This window comes from Euprymna scolopes, chromosome 31, assembly GCF_053919585.1.
Source record: "Euprymna scolopes isolate OS-2025 chromosome 31, ASM5391958v1, whole genome shotgun sequence".
NCBI lineage: Eukaryota > Metazoa > Mollusca > Cephalopoda > Sepiida > Sepiolidae > Euprymna > Euprymna scolopes.
Genome location: NC_136512.1, coordinates 31,940,180 through 31,963,952, shown reverse-complemented (window position 1 = coordinate 31,963,952; position 23,773 = coordinate 31,940,180). Strand labels below are relative to the sequence as shown.

General features: G+C 30.8%; 2 protein-coding genes across 3 annotated transcripts in view; one reads left to right on the top strand and one right to left on the bottom strand.

The window, feature by feature from the left end:
• LOC145255676 (transmembrane protein 272-like) overlaps nucleotides 1–23,773 on the bottom strand; it is a 386,301-nt gene that overhangs the window by 346,677 nt on the left and 15,851 nt on the right. The window lies entirely within an intron of this gene.
• LOC145255507 (uncharacterized) lies at nucleotides 21,261–21,848 on the top strand. Its single transcript, XM_080113969.1, has one exon. It carries the CDS (start codon nucleotides 21,261–21,263, stop codon nucleotides 21,846–21,848), a length of 588 nt encoding a protein of 195 aa, XP_079970095.1.

The following is a 23,773-nucleotide window of genomic DNA, read 5'->3' as shown; positions in this document are numbered from 1 at the left end:
TTGTTGCGTGTGTGTGTTTTAAAATTTTTTCTTTTTTAAAAAATTTTTCTGCTTAAAGAAGGCGAAAAACTTTCTGAATATATTTTTTTGTTCATACATATTTTGTTGTTGCTGTTTTTGTCTCAGAGTATTCGTTTCTTTCCGTTCGTTTGTGGAAGAGCAGTCCTTACAAATATATGATATATATAGAATTACAATTAAATTTACCAAAATAATCTAAGATGGTAAAATTAAAGTATATTATAAATATTAAAGAATTAATATTTATAAAGTTATCGCAGCCAAATGTAAACGCTCGATAAAACCAAATAGGAGATAGAGCTTATAATACGAGCAAACAGTTAATAAAACATGTTAAAAACACTTTGAAATGAGTTAAAAACATATTTAATCTGAAAAGGAAACACTAGATAAGTGGATAATCCTTAATCCGCGGAGTTTCAAAGAAATACTTTCCTTCTCATCAGAGAATGCAAACGTATTTGATGAAACAACAAGTAAGTCAAATATCTTACTTGATAACAATAAAGTGAAGCAGAGGGAATATAGTGAAGAAAAAGGTGATTACACGTGAATGGATAGTCTGGTGGAAGATAAATAATCCAGTGACGGTAAAATCCAAATATATAACTTCAAGAAAGTTAATTGAATTTCCATTTGCACAAGTAAAATCCAAGGAAATCCCGTAATTGGAAGATGGTCAATAATAATCCAAAGGCAGAAATCCATGGAATAATTCAAAAAAATGTGTACGAGGGGAAAAAGGGAAAAAAATTCAATAATATTAATAAAAGAAAAATAAGATATTTTTTTCACTCTACTGCCGAGACCTACATAAGAAAGATCAGGGAAGAAAAAGGGGAGAAAAAAGTTAAATGGTGATAGAGTTAAATATAAAATAGAAAAAGAAATGTGAAAATGACACAGACAGGAAATGTTAAAGACGCGAAAAAATCTATAGGGCAAAATAATATAGGTCAACTGAAATGTACATGTCATCACTTAAAATATGTCAACAAGAGTTGTTAGAAGACACTAAATGGAAAATAAATAAATAAATTAATATATAAATAGAAAATAAATAATAAATAAACAATAGATAAATAAATAAATAAAAAATAAAATATAAAATAAAAAGATAAAAATTATTTAAGGGGAGAGGATGGCCAGTATCTGCAAATTCAGGAAAAAGCAAGAAAAAAAGTAAGTAAATGCATATAGTAAAATATAAGTAAATATACATACAAGATATGAAAGTATGGCTAGATTGATATATTAGATAGATAGGAAAGTTTAAAGAATAAAGCAGAAAATGCAGATAAAAAACCGGCCACGCAATGAAGAAATAAATAATTAAAATAAAGGATTATTAAATTATAAAGTATTAAAATGTAGAAAAAACGATAAAGTTAAAGAAACATTTTTTTATATATCTATATAAAAGGTAGAAGTAATAACTATGTAATTTCAAAATTGCCATAATTAAATTTGGACTTATGTTTACAGAAAGAGATCAGTTCATTTTTAGAATTTATTATATTGTTACTTTGAGGGGAAGTAATTATAGTTATAGCTTCGGTTATATATATATATATATATATATATATATATATATATATATATATATATATATATATATATATATACTGAATTTTCTGTGTGCCTGTGTGTGCACATTTCCCTACCAAACTACACTGTCAAATTGTACATAAAAGGGTATTGAGATTTGGGGAACATTTTTTAATCGGTTTTTGGCCAGAAATTTGTCCGTCAAGGGCTCAAAGTTCAACTATTTGGCTTTTGAAAACTCTACCAAACTCCTAAACACGTGAAATTTTAGATGTAGATTACCTGTACATGAACCAAACATTTTACTCTTTATATATATACATATGCACATAAAGTTATGATCAGTTCATAGGGCCCGGTCAAAGCCGGGCTGAACTGCTAGTATATATATATATATATGTATATACACTTTTATTTACATTAAAAACATTATTTTAATGTTGCCACACTCTCATGACAATGTTTCAGTCAATTAGTCATAAACCTCTTCAGGCAACAAAGAAGAAAGAATATTCCGTTTTTTTTAAAATGGTAGATATTGAAATGATGACAGAAAAAAAAACAGTTATACAAACATTGAAGTTTATATATGTATATTCCGTTTAGGGGAGATGACGACGTTATTTTTTTTTTTTTTTAGTTCTTGCGTGGATGTGTTGACTTCCTCCTATATACAGCGCTTAGTATTCCCAAATGTTCACGCATATGATACTGACCAAGTTGGATGTTTCTTAACTTCGGTGATCTAATGCTGGAAAGCTTTCTATCCTAATAGTTTCCTCCATCGAACCGGTAGACTTTTGAATTCTCTCCAGGTTCTTTGCTTTCATTAACTGTACTGACATGCAGAAGTTCAGGTGTAATTTTTACGGACATCAGTTGCTCAAATTTCCAAATAGCACCATGTCTTTGGGTGAATAACTAAAACAAAATACTAAAAATGAGCACAAATATAACCATATCAAACCATCAATTTAGTATAAAAGACTCATTCTAAGCCAATGGAAGGTAACTTTTGCCCATTTTTCATGAGCTGTATATATATATATATATATATATATATATATATATATATATATGAACAAATGATTAATAAAACATGTTAAAAGGCATCTTGAAAAAGGGTTAAAAACATATTTAATTTTAAAAAAGGAAGCACAAGATAAGTGGATAGTCCTTAATCCGCGGAGTTTCGAAGAAATACTCTCCTTCTCATCAGAGGGCAGGAATTAGCAAAATGCAGGATCGGATTTTGCATATAAAAGTATTTAATGAAACTACAAGTAAGTCACAGATCTTACTTAGTTAAAAAAAGGGTGAGGTAAGGGGAACAGGAGGCAAAAGAAAAATAATAAAAAGATTTCACATGAATGGACAGTCCGGTGAAGGGTAAAAATCCAAAAATGGTAAAATCCAAAACGGTCGAATTTATTATATATATATATATTACAATGGAAAAATGCGAGCATGAAAAGTAATATGGTTAAGCTTAAACATGGAAAAGCAAAGGACTAGTTGTTAAAACTGGAAAAGAAAAGGATAAGATATTCTAGTAAAAAATATAATAAATTCATAACCTAAAATATTGTAGCATTAAGAATTGATTATATAATGTTATAAATTGAATTAAAAAATTCTTAATGCTGCAATATTTTAAGCTCTCGATATCAACGAAGCGTTTTAAACAGGGGCTACTGATGAACGCACAGCACAATAGTGGCTTAAGAAATTTCGTAGCGGCGATGAGAGTCTTGAAGATCATGAGCGTAGTGGTCGGCCATCGGATGCTGACAACGATCATTTAAGAGCTTTAGTCGAGGCCAATCCACGGACAACTGTCTGGGAACTTGCTTGTGAATTAGATATGTAGTATACGACGATTTCCAACCACTTGAGAGTAATTGGAAAGACAAAAAAAAAAAGAAAAAGAAAAGAAAAAGAAACTGATATATGGGTGCCTCACGAATTGAACGACAACCAAAAGAAACGCCGTTATGAAATATCTTTTGCGCAACAAGAACGACCCGTTTCTCGACCGGGTTGTGATTTGACGTGAAAAATGGATTCTTTACGATATCCCACATATTTTATATTAAATCCTAAGAAAAAAAAAGCCACACAAATATTTCCAGGATAAATAAGTAAAAAGCAATAGGCACAAGACATTTCTCTCATAAACACACGTCATCTTTTACCCACACACACCAATAATACAATAATTTTCAACTAAACAAACTATGAATTCCAATCATACAAACCAAATCACGAGCTATAAAACAAACTTTAAAAGCAACAAAACATCTCTAAAACAAACAAATTTCCAATGCAGACGTATACACTGTTCCTTGCCAAAATTGCCATCATATCTAGGTTGATGTTAGGTTGATGAAACGTAACGGAGATTAGAGAAAAGGCGCAATGAACATAAAAGAGATATAAGAAATAGCAATTCTTTGAATGCATTATTCCCTGATCATATTTTGATTTCAATCAAACAAAAACAGTCAAATTCATTTCAAATAAACAGCAACGGAGATTTATTGAATCAGCGCTTATGGCAAATTCAAGCACAATTAAACAACCTGGATGTTTCTATAATTTATCGCCATTAATATGTAACCTCTTGTTAAGAGAACATATTTAATTTTAAACACAGGGTAACGTTTTCACATCATAGAAAACACCACGTACAATAATCAATACATATAATCAGTCAATAAATTACATAACAAAATACACTTATTTCAGTTCAGTTACACATCCATATTTGAATTATGACGGATATATTTGTTAACAAAAACCAATATGAATTGCATCATATCCTTTTAAATATATTAACGGTTATATGGCGTTATAAAAATTGCTTTTTTTTCACAACGCCATGCCCCTCCCCTTTTTTTGAATTCCAACGACTTTTTCATTTCTGAAATAGCATAAGGTTATACATTTCATTACATCAAAAATATATTTTAAAATATTTGTACTGGTATTTTGTTTACTTAATTTCCTTGATCCAGAGGAAGTCTCGCAGTAAAGATCAAAGGTTGATGAACACTTATCTTAGTTTGGTCATATATATATATATATATATATATATATATATATATATATATATATATATATATATATATATATATATAAGCACGCGAACAAACACACATACACAGAGTTTCTTTGCGTATATATATATATATATATATATATATATATATATATATATACGCAAAGAAACTTTGTGTATGTGTGCTTGTGCGAACAAACACACATACACAGAGTTTCTTTGCGTATATATATATATATATATATATATATATATATATATATATATATATATATATACGCAAAGAAACTTTGTGTATGTGTGCTTGTTCGCGTGCTTGTGTATGTAAGTACGTTCCCTATAGACTAAAAAACTGCACGGTCGATTTTTATGAAATTTCACAAGAAAGTACTTTATGTATCTGCCAGTGTTTTTAGATAGGCATTTATCGGACTGCCTTCGATAAGTATCGATAGATAATCGAAATAATCCGATAAAAGAAGGAACATGCGATTTTGACAAAAGTTACCTTACATAGTCTAATATCATAAGCACATTTGAGAAGTTTTATCGCAAAATCCGGAAGAGCCGCCATATAAAGTTTAACAATAGGTTCTTTGATATAACAGGGGCGCACTCGAAATGGATGTTTCTGCCTAAAGCAACATTCTACCATGTTATCTGACTTCTATAATTGTAAACATAATGCAAGCTATTATCAGTGCCCAAGAAGAAAAAATAAGTATATAAAATCAACAGTATTTTCTTTGATATAACAGGGGCGCATTCGAAGTGAATGTTTCAGTTTGGAGCACAATTGTAATACAATACACGACTTCTGCATTTTAAACTTTATTGCGAGCCATCAAATATATAAAAAAAAAACATTATATATAAAAAATAATTTTATGAATTCAACAGTAGATTCTGTAGGCTGCAATTTAGACTACAATGCATTGTGAACTAAGTCAATGCGGGAAGGTCTGTAAAGTTTCCTCCCTGCGCAGCGCGATATATTCCCAACGAATACAGGCAATCAATCGATTTGATTGAAAAATGGGTCATTTTACCGATTTCGATGATAATAAAAACACGAGAGCTAGTATATATATATATATTTTTTTTTTTTACACAGTGATCACCACTTATCAAGGCCCGGAAGCCACTCAGGGATAAGGGTTATTGCAAGTACATCACGTTAGTGAGAAGATTTTATGAAGTGTTTAATTAGGGGGGGGCGGTTCATTAGGAATTTGTTAACATTAGACTTGAAGACATCCAAGTTGTAGTCCGGAGGGAAGCAGGCAGACGGAACAGAGTTCCACAGGCGTGCAGTTCTAAGAAAGAAGATTTGCTCATGAAATCCGCGTTTTGATTTAGGCACAGATATAGAGTGGGGGAAAATTTTCACAGTGGATTCAGCTATATATATGTTTCGTGGTTAAATTTTAAATTCTGAAGAAACAACATATAGAGACATATATTCGATTTAATAATTTATTGTTTGACAAAAGGAATATATAGAAGGGGTTATTTTAATTTCCTTAATCCATGGCTTTTCAACAATGGCATCAGAGGAAATGAAATGCAGTTAGCAAAATGTTCAGCTGCGAATGGACGCTATTTTTCTTTTCATCACAATTATTGAAAATAGTTTTTTGAGTGGTTGTGGATAATCATATGGAGAAAATTATATGAAAAGAGAGGTTGATACAACATGGGTAATCCATTATCGGAAGGAGTCCAATGTCGTTCGGGGTTATAAATCCAGGTGGGCAGAAAATAGGCCCATGGGAGAAATATTCTTAAATATTGAGCTTTTCATTTGGCTAGGATCTCCTTGAAAGGATTACTTCAAGTAATATCTATCAGGAATTTTCATCTGAATTCTATCTTATCTATCTATCTATCTATCTATCTATCTATCTATCTATCTATCTATCTATCTATTTCTCTCTCTCTCTCTCTCTCTCTCTCTCTCTCTATATATATATATATATATATATATATATATATATATACTAGCAAAAGTACCCGTCGTTGACTGGGTTAAAAAACAGTCTACAGAAAATGGACTCTGATATATGAAAGTATGATAGGTTATGAAAAGGAAGGGTTGTAAAGAGATAGCTTCGAATTTGGGGGTATCAAAACCAAAGCAAAATATGATGAAAGTAAAAATAAAATAGATAAACCCCATAATTTATTATACCATACGTGTTCACACTGAAACACTTATCACAATATTCTGTGGATCTATATTAAAAAACCTTGTTAAACTTTGTAAGATATTTCCATTTTATGGAGGTCAGGCGCGAACGAACACCCTATAATTTTATTATACCATATTTCTTCAAACTGAAACATAATTATCAAAGTATACTTACGCAGATAGATATGAAAAGTCTTTATAAAAGTTTGTGCTTATTTCCATTCTATGGAGGCCAGGCGCGAATGCAGACCCCACAATTTTATTATACCATCCCTATTTAAGTTAAAATATACTTATTATTATTATTATGATGTTTTAATTTTTAAATTTTTTATTTTCATACTTTGTGGACCAGGCGCGAACACAGACCCCACAATTTTAATGAATCATCATTATGCCAGATCACACATATCTATTACTGTGTCTTGATACATCTATCATTATATGTGATCAGTTTTCTATAATAGTCAACCTTATAGGAGCCTATTCGTGACCAGACACACACACATACGTTCAGCTTTATATATATATATATATATATATATATATATATATATATATATATATATATATATATATATATATTTATTATTATTATTATTTGGTTGGTGCAAAATTAATGTCATCTTTTTATATAAAGTTGGATAAGATGTTGTTATTTGTTTTTGTAAGCGATACTTTTTAAATGAATTCAATTATTTATAGGAAAGTGCATTTTTACCTAAATGCCAGTTGGAAATATTTTTCCTTTTGATCAATTTGTCACCCCCAAATGTGGAGCGGCATATGTAATTTTTTTAGAATATAATTATCCACTGACACGTGTTTCGTCGTCTGCGACTGATCAGAGTGGAGCCACTCTGATGAGTCGTAGCCGACGAAACGCGTCTCAGTTGATAAATATATTTCCAACCCAATTTCACCAACCTAATATATATATATATATATATATATATATATATAAATACATATATATATATAAAATAAATACACACACACACATATATATATATATATATATATATATATATATATATATATATATATATATATATATATAAAATAAATACGTATTATATACGTTTGAAGCCAAAACAAAGCATTATTACAAAATAAACAGACATTTAATTTGTTTAAAATTTATGTTGAAATTCATAAATATATTTCGAGGCGAAGCCTCATCATCAGTATGTCTTTCTTTCTATTTTTGCCATGTTGTTGCTGAGGCAGAGAATCAGAAAGTAGAAGTCCGTTTGTTGTTTTTACGGTAGTTTTTTAAATATCGGAACGGTGCGTTAGGTCACGCGGGATTCACTTTAGGACATTAATGCAACACAAATACAACAGGAACACAATGAACTAGTTAATATTGAGTAACATAGCCCTTCTGCAATTTGACAACCTGCAATCTTTTGGGAATTCCTTGAATTAGACTGCAGCAATACTCCGGGGAAAAGGCATCCCACTTTTCATTAAATTTTGTCCATAGATCTTCCAAATTTGAAATTTTATCATTGCGTAGCTGTTGCTTAGTGTAATGCCATGCGTTTTCGATACGATTGAGGTCTGGAGATTGTGCAGACCAATGCAAACACGGAATATCATGCTCTTCCAGGATCCTCTTGACATTGCTAACTGTGTGAATGGGAGGATTATTCTACATGAAGATGGGATTATCATCCAAAATCCTGACCAAAGTAGGGTAGAAAATGCTCAGTCAACATATTAATGTACCTGGTCGAATTAATTCGACCTTGCAAGTGAAATATAGGCCCTGGACCATTGGTACTAATAATGCTCACACCAAAACAGAATTTCCACTACCTTGCAGCGTTAAAACTGAGCACCTAGGATTAAATTCTTCGTCTTTCCTCCGACGAACGTACTGCCTACCATCACTGCCTAGCCTCTTGAACTTATTTTCGTCGCTAAAAAGCACTTTTCACCAATATGACGTCATGGTCTTCATTGCATCTGACGAAATCCAGACGGCGCTTTCTGTTCTTACCATAAATCATTGGTTTGCGTCTTGCAACATATCCTCGCAAATTAAATTCCCTTAATCTCTTCTTAAAAGTAAAAAGAGAGCACTTTTTAACAAGATTGCACTGTTGTTGGATCTGGGGAGATGTTTCAAATCTGTTTCTTAGGCTGCCGATTTTTATGGTGTTGTCTTCCCTGTTATAAGTAACTCTAGTACGACCAGGTTTTAGGCCACATGAGCATTGCCGGTATTTTGGTGCTTTTTCACAGTCTTTCGTACAGTTTTCTCATCACATTTCAATCTGCGGTCGACTTCTCGATTTAATAAACCAGAAAGGTGGAGATTTATGAGCTGTTGACGATCATTAAGAAAAAGTAGTGGCATATGGACCGAATGTTACGTTTTAACTTGGAACAACAATCCTTACGATTAGAGATGCTTTGTTGCCTGTTGGTGGATATTTTAAACTGATTTAAGGGCGACAATTTAAGTTGGATTTAAGCGAATTTGTTGCTGCAGACGTTCTTTTTGCCTCCTCAATTTGAAGCTTTTTTTTTTAATTGACGTGAACACTAGAATATTTCAATTAAAAGTCACATATGGACAGGTAAAATTATAGAAGGATAAATCAAATTAGGTATAGTTTTTTAACAGTTACATAAAATTTAGCTTAAATTTGCTGCTTTTCAAAAATTACAAGTGCAGACTTTCTTTTTGCCGGCACTATATATATATATATATATATATATATATATATATATGTATATATTAGCAGGGGGCTATACAGCATAATCACGTTGACAATATATACGGCATAATTACGTTGACACATCGGTTCTCGTGAGAACATCGAAGTTAAGCCACGTTAAGCATGGCTAGAATCAGATGCGTGACTATTTGGGAATTCTATGAGTTTTATGTACTCTCTGCTTATCTCTACTCGTCCTGAACCTTCCCTTTCTACTGGTATTCAATAACGCCGACTCAGGAGTGGTATAGTTGCGATTGCGCAACTCTTGCTCTCACAATTCCACGCGCAGGCACGCTTACATGAATATCCATAGTCTGTCAAGACTGAAGGAAGCTACTATGTTTGAAATCGATGATGTTGTTTTCAAAATTGGAACAACGTAAATAAAATTTTATCAACACTTGATTAATTATAAAGTTCTCTAATTTTCGTTTTTCTTTGGAGCTTTCGGGTTATCATAGTTATCCTTTCATGAACTGTAATATTATGCATATAGTTCGATCAAATGCGGAGAGGCCACAATAGTAGTTGGTTGGTTGTTTTGTTTTACGGCATTACAACCTTTTTCAGGTTATTTAATGCGGAATCTGGTGATTTTGAAGAACGATTTTTTAATATAGTATATTTGTTTTTTTTAAGTCGTATTCTATTTAACCCATAGTTGGGACCCTAACAGGTGCTACCACTCCGGGTAAGAGTGGACCTGGGAGCAATGGCAATTAAAGGGTGGCTCCACACTCCCCAAGGCCTGCAAGCTGGGGCCCTCACCATCGGATATAGTTTAAGGTCAGATCCAGGACCCCACAGAAGATTGTTTACAGCGCAAAACGGAAAGATCTAATTGAATTTGAAGTACACCGTGCCCACACAATTTAAATTAGGGACAGACTGATTCAGGGTGGTAATGATCACTAAGGTTGAAACAATTATGATTAAATTCAAATATTGAATTGTGAGAAAATCTGATACATTCATCGTTAGGTATGCTCATCTTTTTGTTTAGACATAATCTTCAGATTAAAGATGCGGTGTTATTAAAAGAAGCTATGTCGTATATGAAACTCTTACACCTGCAATTTCGTAATTCGATAATAGTTCTTGCACCTGTAATTGAAATCTTTGCAGTATTTTCTCTACAATTTACGATATCTTCTAAACTTCTATAATTTTTTTGTGTGTATTGATATTCATACTAAAATGTTTTTTTTTTATATCCAAAGAAGATAAAATAGTATTATATCCATGAAACATACAATTGTATTATACACATAGCACATAAAATTATATTATATCCATGAAACATTAAATAGTATTATATCCATATCACATAAAATAGTATTATATCCATATCACATAAAATTATATTATATCCATGAAATATAAAATAGTATTATATCCATGAAATATAAAATAGAATTATATCCATGAAACATTAAATAGTATAATATCCATAGAACATATAATCGTATCATATCCATAGAACATTAAATATTATCATATCCATAGCACATAAAATTATATTATATCCATGAAACATAAAATAGTATCATATCCATAGAACAAAAAATAGTATCATATCCATAGAACATTAAATAGTATTATATCCATAGAACATATAATAGTATCATATCAATAGAACATTAAATAGTATCATATCCATAGCACATAAAATTATATTATATCACTGAAACATTAAATAGTATTATATCCATAGAACAAAAAATAGCATCATATCCATAGAACATTAAATAGTATTATATCCATAAAACAATAAATAGTATCATATCCATAGCACATAAAATTATATTATATCCATGAAAAATTAAATAGTATTATATCCATAGAACAAAAAATAGTATCATATCCATAGAACATCAAATAGTATTATATCTATGGAACATAACATATTATTATATCCATAGAAAATAAATAATATTATATCCATAGAACATAACATAGTATCATATCCATAGAACATAAACTAGTATTATATCTATGGAACATTAAAAGTATTATATCCTAGAACATCTAATAGTATTATATCCATAGAACATATAAAAGTATTATATCCATAGAACATAAACTAGTATCATATCCATAGAACATTAAATAGTATTATATCCATGGAAAATTAAATAGTATTATATCCATAGAATATTAAATAGTATTATATCCATGGAACATTAAATATTATCATATTCATAGAACATATAATAGTATTATATCCATGGAACATTAAAAAGTATTATATACTAAGAATATCTAATAGTATTATATCCAAAGAACATAAAATAGTATTATATCTATAAAACATATAATAGTATTATATCTAAAGAACATATAATAGTATTATATCGATAGAACATTAAATACTATTATATCCATGGAACATTAAATACTATTATATCCATAGAACATATAATAGTATTATATCCATAGAACATTAAATACTATTATATCCATAGAACATATAATAGTATCATATCCATAGGAACATAAAATAAAATTATATCTATAGAACATTAAATACTGTTATATCCATAGAACATTAAGTACTATTATATCCATAGAACATAAAATAGTATTATATCAATAGAACATTAAATAGTATTGTATCCATAGAACATAAAATAGTATTATATCAATAGAACATAAAATAGTATTATATCCATAGAACATTAAATACTATTATATCCATAGAACATTAAATACTATTATATCAATAGAACATAAAATAGTATCATATCCACAGAACATATAATAGTATTATATCCATAGAACATAAAATACTATTATATCCATAGAACATTAAATACTATTATATCCATAGAACATATAATAGTATCATATCCATAGAACATAAACTAGTATTATATCCATAGAACATAAAATACTATTATATCCATAGAACATTAAATACTATTATATCTATAAAACATAAAATAGTATAGTCTCCATAGAACATCAAATAGTATTATATCAATAGAACATAAAATAGTATCATATCCAAAGAACATTAAATACTATTATATCGATAGAACATAAAATACGATTATATCCATGGAACATATAATAGTATTATATCCATAGAACATTAAATACTATTATATCCATAGAACATATAATAGTATCATATCCATAGAACATTAAATACTATTATATCCATAGAACATAAAATAGTATTATATCCATAGAACATTAAATACTATTATATCCATAGAACATAAAATAGTATTATATCCATAGAACATAAAATACTATTATATCCATAGAACATTAAATACTATTATATCCATAGAACATATAATAGTATCATATCCATAGTACATTAAATAGTATTATATCCATAGAACATTAAATACTATTATATCCATAGAACATAAAATAGTATTATATCCATAGAACATAAAACAGTATTATATCCATAGAACATAAAATAGTATCATATCCATAGAACATTAAATACTATTATATCCATAGAACATAAAATAGTATTATATCCATAGAACATCAAATAGTATTATATCCATAGAACATCAAATAGTATCATATCCATAGAACATAAAATAGTATTATATCCATAGAACATTAAATACTATTATATCCATAGAACATAAAATAGTATTATATCCATAGAACATAAAATAGTATTATATCCATAGAACATAAAATAATATTATATCCATAGAACATTAAATACTATTATATCCATAGAACATAAAATAGTATTATATCCATAGAACATAAAATACTATTATATCCATAGAACATTAAACACTATTATATCCATAGAACATATAATAGAATCATATCCATAGAACATAAAATAGTATTATATCCATAGAACATAAAATAGTATTATATCCATGAAATATTAAATAGTATTATATCCATAGAACATATAATAGTATCATATCCATAGAATATTAAATACTATTATATCAATTAACATAAAATAGTATTATATCCATAGAACATAAAATAGTATTAAATCCATAGAACATAAAATAGTATCATGTCCATAGAACATTAAATATTATTATATCCATAGAACATAAAATAGTATCAAATCCATAGAACATTAAATAGTATTAAATCAATAGAACATAAAATAGTATTATATCCATAGAAAATAAAATAGTATCATATCCATAGAACATAAAATAGTATTATATCTATAAAACATAAAATAGTATAATCTCCATAGAACATCAAATAGTATTATATCAATAGAACATAAAATAGTATCATATCCATAGAACATTAAATACTATTATATCCATAGAACATGAAATACGATTATATCCATGGAACATATAATAGTATTATATCCATAGAACATTAAATACTATTATATCCATAGAACATATAATAGTATCATATCCATAGAACATAAAATACTATTATATCCATAGAACATAAAATACGATTATATCCATGGAACATATAATAGAATTATATCCATAGAACATTAAATACTATTATATCCATAAAACATAAAATACTATTATATCCATGGAACATATAATAGTATTATATCATTAGAACATGAAATACTATTATATCCATAGAACATATAATAGTATCATTTCCATAGAACATAAAATAGTATCATCACCATAGAACATAAAATAGTATCATATCCATAGAACATATAATAGTAGTATATCCATAGAACATAAAATACTATTATATCCATAGAACATATAATAGTATCATATCAATAGAACATAGAATAGTATTATATCAATAGAACATTAAATACTATTATATCCATAGAACATAAAATACTATTATATCAATAGAACATATAATAGTATTATATCCATAGAACATTAAATACTATTATATCCATAGAACATATAACAGTATTATATCCATAGAACATAAAATACTATTATATCCATAGAACATATAATAGTATTATATCCATAGAACATATAATAGTATTATATCCATAGGACATATAACAGTATTATATCCATAGAACATAATATACTATTATATCCATAGAACATAAAATAGTATTATATCCATAGAGCATTAAATACTATTATATCCATAGAACATTAAATACTATTATATCCATAGAACATGAAATAGTATCATATCCATAGAACATAAAATAGTATTATATCCATAAAACATATAATAGTATTATATCCATAGAACATAAAATAGTATTATATCCATAGAACATTAAATACTATTATATCCATAGAACATATAATAGTATTATATCCATAGAACATAAAATACTATTATATCCATAGAACATAAAATAGTATTATATCCATAGAACATTAAATATTATTATATCAATAGAACATTAAATATTATTATATCAATAGAACATAAAATTGTATTATATCCATAGAACATAAAATATTATTATATCCAGAGAACATAAAATAGTATTATATCCATAGAACATATAATAGTATCATATCCATAGAAATTAAATACTATTATATCCATAGAAAATAAAAAAGTATTATATCCATAGAACATAAACTAGTATTATACCCATAGAACATAAAATATTATTATATCCATAGAACATAAAATAGTATTATATCCATAGAACATAAAATAGTATTATATCCATAGAACATTAAATACTATTATATCCATAGAACATATAATAGTATTATATCCATAGAACATATAATAGTATCATATCCATAGAATATAAAATAGTATTATATCCATAGAACATTAAATACTGTTATATCCATAGAACATTAAGTACTATTATATCCATAGAACATAAAATAGTATTATATCCATAGAACAGTAAAAAGTATTGTATCCATAGAACATAAAATAGTATTATATCAATAGAACATAAAATAGTATTATATCCATAGAACATTAAATACTATTATATCCATAGAACATAAAATAGTATTATATCCATAGAACATATAATAGTATTATATCCATAGAACATATAATAGTATAATATCCATAGAACATATAATAGTATCATATCCATAGAACATTAAATACTATTATATCTATAGAACATAAAATACTATTATATCCATAGAACATAAAATAGTATTATATCCATAGAACATAAAATAGTATTATATCTATAGAACATATAATAGTATTATATTCATGGAACACAAAATAGTATTATATTTATAATCCTATTTTATTTGCTATAGATATAATACTATTATATGTTCTTCGCATATAATTCTATTTCATGTTCTATTGATATAATACTTTTTTTAATACTATATTTTTTCATCCTCATCTTTATGATGAAAAAAAAAAACTGTGTTGAAAATATGTATAATTGATGTACCTCACTATGTTAAGAGGTGAAATTTGGCCAATTATTAGTGCTTGAGACAATATTGAAGATTTTATTTTTATGCGAGACGTAGCTCCTTAACAAAGGCAAATACATATAGTTATGAATACCATTTGTGCAGTTCGTATTTCGTCATACAAGTTAAAGCTCTTTGCGCCTTTCTCCTTTTCAGTGCTTTTAAATGCATGGCCAGTTTACTTGTTTACTTTATTTCTATCTTAATTTGTTGGAGGCATGACATCACTCCATATCCATATGTACTCAATGAGTTTTTTTTAAGTACACTCTTCAAATTTTTTGCTTGATTATATTTCTTCTTATCTGTTATATAACAACTGAACGGGCTGTAATCTTTTTTTGTTTATCTATATCAAGTGATGATAGGCGTTACCCCAGAAGCTGAATTCAAAAAAAGCAAGAAGTATACAGGGTACCCCCCCCAAAAAAAAAACAGAGGACATTCAACTGTTTTTCTGGGCATTTTACAATCAAGGGAGAAAAAAAGAAAGGCCAAAGACCCGAGCGTTTTGATCTAATGTTTTGAATATAATAAAATAGTTATGACCAAAGTTTCATTTCGTTCGGAAAAAAACACTAAGAAACGGGGCCTAATTAGAGTTAGGCCCGTTTAGTTTGGGCCAATCTGTATTATGGAATTATCCCCAGGTTATCCTATATATATGGATATGGGTATATCCTATATGTATGGATAGGTAAATATAGGTGTATATGCATATACAAAGCACAAATCTGACTGACCCACCTCGTTTAAAAATGCCCGTCTTGGGGTTGAAATACATTTGTAAGATTGGAATAAGTGTGTATTGTATTTTTTAACCGTTATATATATATATATATATATATATATATATATATATATATATATATATATATATATATATATATATACTAGCAGTTCAACCCGGCTGTTTTCGGGTCCTTTATACTGTTCATAACTTTATGTGCATATGTATGTATATATTAAAATTTGGAGTCATGTCCAGGCAACCTACGTCTTAAATTTAATGTGTTTAGGCCTATAATTACCGGAGGAGTTTTGTAGAGTCTGCAAAGGTCAACATTTTCAACTGTGACCTCTTGGCAGCCAAACTTTCGCCCAAAAACTAATTAAAAGCTAACTGCATGTCTGAATACACTTTATGTAAAATCTCAAATGTTTAGACCCAAAATTGGCTTAATAGTTTGCTAGAGATCGTAAAGGTCAAATCTTTTGAACTTTGACCCCTTGGTAGCCAAATTTTCGGACAAAAACCGATTAAAAAGCTTGCCCTATGTCTGAATACACTTTTTGTAAAATTTCAAATGTTTAGACCAAAAATTGGCTGAGTTCAATTTTTTAAAATGTGACCCTAATTTTGACCACTTAAAATTTATTGTTTTGGCCTAAAATCAAATTAAAATGTTTGATCCATGTCCAAGTAACCTCCATGTAAAATTTCAAGTGTTTAGACCCAAAATTGGCGGAGGAGTTTGGTAAAGTTTTCAAAGGTAAAATTGTTGAACTTTGACACATTGACAGCCAAATGTCTGGCCGAAAATGGATTGAAAAGATTTTCACAAATCTCATAACTCCTTATGTTAAATCTCGAGTCTGTAGACTGAAAATTGACAGATTAATTTGGTAGGGAAATGTATACACACATACAAACACACACACAGACAATTTCACGTTTATAGATATATAGATATATATGACCACACCACAGACACATAATGAGTGCTGGTCTGAGGGTGGTAGAGAATAGTAAACTCCAGAAGGTACTAATTAATGGCCCGAATCTTTTTAAACAAACATTTTGGAATTCGAAGCAGAACATTTTGCAGTGTTTGATGATAAGTTGGCTCTGTAAATGACTGAAAAGTTTAAAATATCCACCATAGAATATCGCATTTTGAAAAAAAAAAAAAATGAAAAAATTCACCCCCCCCAAAAAAACAACCCCCAAACCTCCAAAGATCTTCGTTAGAAATAGGAGAGAAATAAATATGCACTGATCTTTAAGAAAGAATATGTTCAAATTAATTTGGAAGGTGCAGAAATCACGTTCAGGTAAACGGTTTATTATTGTATCTAGCATGTGTATCATTAAGCCACTTTTAACGCCTGTGTCTAAAATCTTTAATCTGCTAAAAAATTGCATATACATGCAAACAAAGAATTTCCATGTCAAAAGTACGTTTTACTTAAGATATGGGAGGTGACGATGCTCAATAGAGGTGACGGTGCTCGATTTTACTTAAGATATGGGAGGTGACGATGCTCAATAGAGGTGACGGTGCTCGATGGGAGATGACGATGCTCAATAGAGACATTGCTCAATAGAGATATTGCTCAATAGAGACGATGCTCAATAGAGGTGACGGTGCTCGATTTTACTTAAGATATGGGAGGTGACGATGCTCAATAAAGGTGACGGTGCTCGATGGGAGGTGACGACGGTCAATAGAGACATTGCTCAATAGAGACATTGCCCAATAGAGACGATTCTCAATAGAGGTGATGGTGCTCGATGGGAGGTGACGATGCTCAATAGAGACTGACAACCTGTGTGCGCCAAGTTCGAATCCAGTTCGTTCTACAAAAAAAATTCACTTTCACTTCGGACGTTAGCAACATTCACGTGGCCCCTTTCGTAGTTGACTGATGTTTTTTTTAGAAAAAATTCCGACTCGAAAAAATATTGGGGAAACAATGCCAATAATGGAATCATTTAATTTCTGCAATCTGAATTAATGACTGAGAATGTAATAACATTCAGATTATGGACAACACCGAACCGGTACTTGAGAAACTGATTACACTAAACAACCCCTCTGGAAATACGTTTGGTTTTATAACTCTGTACACGAAAATCGAACACGAGTATTTGTTAGATATTTGAAACAAAATCATTGATAGAATCATTGAAAAGAATACAGAAACAATATATTTCGTTTTCAAGAAAAAAAGGGTATTTTGAAAGATATATTTCACCGTTATTTTTTTTTTAATTGAAAATCTATATTTTAACTAGTATTGGTACGATTAATCAGAATGGGAATCAGAAACAGCAAAAATCGTAACTTTTTGGGGTATTGGAATCGGATAACTATTTTCCGATGCTTAAAAAACAATTCATTTTATTGCTTTATATTTATTTTGTTTTTGTTTAAAACTTAATTTTCCATGACTCGTATCAATGATGAAATGATCAATATTTATTGATTTTTAAACTACCGGTAGAACAAATCTATCGATCACATTCATAAGTGTATCTTTACATTTGCAAAAATATATACACATGTTACATGGGGTTTTGCGATGATCTGATCCACACACATGAAAAAGAAATCTATATATAGAAATTTAAAAAGAATTGGAATCCTAATCGGTAATTGTATTGGAATCAGGAATTCAGGACAGAATCGTGGATTGTATCTGAGTCGGGAAAATAATTTCGGATCGGAATCGTCCTATCACTAATTTTAACATATGAAATTTAATTGTAATAATAGGCGTAACAAAAGGTATAAATTCCTCCTTCTATTTTGGTTGGCTGTTTACTTTCATTAGTGAAGGGATTGATTTATGTCAGAACTGATCTGCGGAGATAGACGAAAGGCGATTTCGTTCAATGGATGCTTCAGGTTTATTGATATTCGTTTAGACGTTATTAGTGGGATGTGTTTCTTTAAGCATTTATCCATGAGAGCAAGGCTGCAAGAGTCTGTTATAAGACTGGGTGCATATTAAATAAGAGTGCTTTATTTATTTACTAGCAGTGTGACTCGACGTTGCCCGGGATTGGATGCGTATCAACGAATCTTTCACAGTCCATATTTATATTGTTATCGAAATCAGTGAAGTCGACCATTTTTCAATCAAATCGATTGATTGCCTGCTCTAGTTGGAGATCCATCGGGATACACCGGGATGAATATATTCTAGACCACATTGCACTGTAGAGAACCTACTCTTGATTTTATAATTTTTTTTTTTTTATATATGATGGCTTGCAATAATGTTTGCGTTTCTCATGTCCTGGGGGACAGCACTTTCTTCCTAACAACGCAGCATAGTTGGTATAATGGCTTGAGGAGAGGGGACTTGCCACCCTTAATCTCTTCGCCTAAAACGGAATCAGTATCTGAAGCATTCCCCAATGGGAGTTTGTCCATCGCCTTGGAGACATCATCGATGATGGGTGGTATGTCCATCTCAGGTAATTGTGCATAATGTGGGATGCTATCGAAGGCGTTCTGGCTTACTTTATTTGCTGTTGAATAGAACTCAGAATATTGTCGACCTGTCTGCCAAGTTGTTTGTATTTCTCTTGTCTTGAACTTCAAAGGAGCAGTTTTTTACATTGCTTGGACCGATTGCTTTCTTACTGATGTCATACATTGCTTTGGTGTTTCTAGTATTTGCAGTTTGTTGGATATAGTTGCATAGTCTGTTCCAGTACTCATTTACACATACTGTTGACTTCATCTTGTTGCAAGATGTTCGAAGGACTAATAGAGAGTCTTTATTTGGGCTATCCTTGTATTCTTGAAGAGCCCTACTCTTGGACTCAATGAGAGGATCTAGTTTCTCAGAGTTCGCATCGTACGTCAATATTTTGTCCACCCTTTCTCCTTCCATGAGCTGAGATTACAGCAGAGTATGCGGCCTTCTTCATATTTTCCCACATTTCTGTAGCCGAGCCGCCTGAGTGAATATAATCGGCTGCGAAGTTGGCCTCAAACTATCTGACCCTGTCTTGGTGTTTGGTCTTGTTTGTATCGATCTTTAGTTTTCCAGCTTGTTTGACTTTGATGAATACGAGAGAATGATAGGTGTCACAGTCAGCACTGTGATAAGTTCTAGTATTTGTGAAGTTAGGCAGCACTTTCCTCCTGGTGAGAATCGGATCGAGTTGGTGCCAATCTTTTGATCTTGCGTGTTTTCATGATAATCTATGATTGTGTTTTATAGAGAAGAAAGTGTTGGTTACACAGAGGTAGTGCATTGAGAAGAGTTCTAATAAGCGGTGCCAAACAGGAATGTGTGCTTGCTCCTACGCTATTTGGCATTTTCTTTGCCCCTATCCTGAGACATGTTTTCAATTTGTCAGAAGACGGAGTTTACTTTCGCTCCAGATCGGATGGTCGCCTCTTAAACATCAACCGCCTTCGGTCCAGGATTACTGTTCAACAAGTTACTATCAGGGACCTACTGTTTGCTGATGATGCGGTAGTAACATCTCACACTGAAGAAGAACTTCAAAGACTCACGGACAGGTTTTCAATGCTTGCAAAGAATTCAGCCTCACAATCAGTCTGAAGAAAACCCAGGTCATAAGCCAAGGAATCTCATCGTCTCCTATCATCATTATGAATGGACAGTGCTTAGACATAGTCCATCAATTCCAATATCTTGGGTCTACAGTCTCAGACAACCATTTTCTTGATATAGAACTCAACAAGCGCATCGGAAAAGCATCAACCACTCTTGCAAAATTGAGAATTCGGGTATGGGAAAATAAACATATCACCATCTCAACAAAAGTGAACGTTTACATGGACAGCTCTCTTCTGTGTGGAAACGAAGCATGGACAACCTACTGCCACCAAGAACGAAGACTGAACACATTTCACATTTGCAGTCTTCGGAGAATTCTTGGAATTCCTTGGAAAGACAAAGTTACAAACAATATTGTGCTCGCAAGGGCTGGCATCTCCTCCATGTTGACCCTCGTTCACCAAGGAGTCTTACACAGGATAGGCCATGTGCACCGCATTGAGAATAGGAGATTTCCAAAAGACATTCTCCATGGTGAATTCAGAACTAGCAAAAAGAAAATTGGTCCTTTTACCTCCGCTATGTCGATGTGTGCAACCGCGACAAGAATGCATGTGATATTGACCCAACTAGCTGGGAGCCCAAAGCTAAACTTTGCAACATCTGGAGACAAGCGGTAACTAAAGCCTGACCACCAGCGAAAGAGCCATCGCAGAATAAGCAGACTATTCAGGAGGGCCAGTCAGCAAAACTCAACAGACCACCAATACGATGCACCGACCTACACCTGCGATGTCTGCAATCGATAATGTAGATCGAAGATAGGCTTATTCAGCCACAGAAGATGGTATTCAATCACCTCTACAGGCGCAACCCCATAGTCTTTTAGAATGACGGATGCCAACAATGATTTTTGTGTTTTTCCATATTTTAGTGAATTATTTTGAATGTTTAGAAAAATTACAACAAATTGCAGCAACGCACAAAATACGTCAACAGCTGTCTTAATATTTATGAACAGTTTTAAGTTTACTTTCATCTTCAAGAGTTTTACTTCTAACAATTAAAAATATATTCACACTAGCGGGACCTGTGGAAATTCCACAGCGGCATCTTTCACATGTAATATATTGCTGCTGGGCATACTTTGAGCGTTCAATGCGATATTATTGTAGCCCTTTTGTTAAAACTGTAAAAGTATTTATCAAAATAATCTGGTTAATGTAGTGTCAGAACATAACTGGTTATTAAGTTTTATCACTAATATCCTTATCGGAGTCTGTGACATATTTGCATTGTATGGACGCCCGGCACGAATGAAAACCCCATGATATCATTATACCATCTTTAGACAGAGCAGATACTACCCTTGGATTCTAGCCAGAAGACTAAGAAAGTATATTTTAGTTTCACGTTCGGCCCAAGAACGACATCATTTTTTAATTTATTTTATTTTTTTACATTACGTCTTAGTGTATCAGGAGATCCTATTTATTAAAATGGGGATAGAAGGTATAACATACTACGAACCTTAAATTAGCGTATCTATATACTAATTTAATGCCTGTAGTATGCTATCATCTTCTATCCGCCTTTTAATAAATAGGATCTTCCGATCGAATAATTTGTCGTCTGGAAACCGTGACACACGTACGTACGTACGTACGTACGTCAGTTAAAGTTACTACGATATAAAGAAATAGATCATTTTGATTCATTGGACTACTGTTCTCATCTTGAGTGTCGTTTTCACATCATTTCGGTCGATGTAACCTTCGACCTTCTTTAAGTGTATCTTGTCGAATTCTGGAATTTGGACAGAATTTCGAATGGGACCCTTTATTTACTTCACGGGAGTAGGATGCTCTTGTTCCGTAAGCCATGACTGGATAAAAGTTCTAAGTAATTCGCAATTGTATTTTTCGGTCACCCACACTGAGAATCGAACCTTCAACCTTCAGGAGAATATCACTTTCATAATTGATTTTCCCAGTACTCTAACTATTTAACTACAGGTTCTTGTGTTGTGAAAATAATTCTCAAGATGAGAAAAGTAGTCTGATGAATCCAGATAATACGAAAAACCAATCTTTATCTAAAAAAAAAATTTAGTAACGTAAAAAATATATTTTCCAACTTTTTCGTAAAATTTCAAATCTTTTCTAATTCATTTTCCATATTTTATTTTTAACTGATAAATTTATCTTATCAAAATCCAATTCAAGTCAATGTTGGTATAATGGCTTGAGGAGAGGGGACTTGCCACCCTTAATCTCTTCGCTTAAAACGGAATCAGTATCTGAAGCATTCCCCAATGGGAGTTTGTCCATCGCCTTGGAGACATCATCGATGATGGGTGGTATGTCCATCTCAGGTAATTGTGCATAATGTGGGATGCTATCGAAGGCGTTCTGGCTTACTTTATTTGCTGTTGAATAGAACTCAGAATATTGTCGACCTGTCTGCCAAGTTGTTTGTATTTCTCTTGTCTTGAACTTCAAAGGAGCAGTTTTTTACATTGCTTGGACCGATTGCTTTCTTACTGATGTCATACATTGCTTTGGTGTTTCTAGTATTTGCAGTTTGTTGGATAGAGTTGCATAGT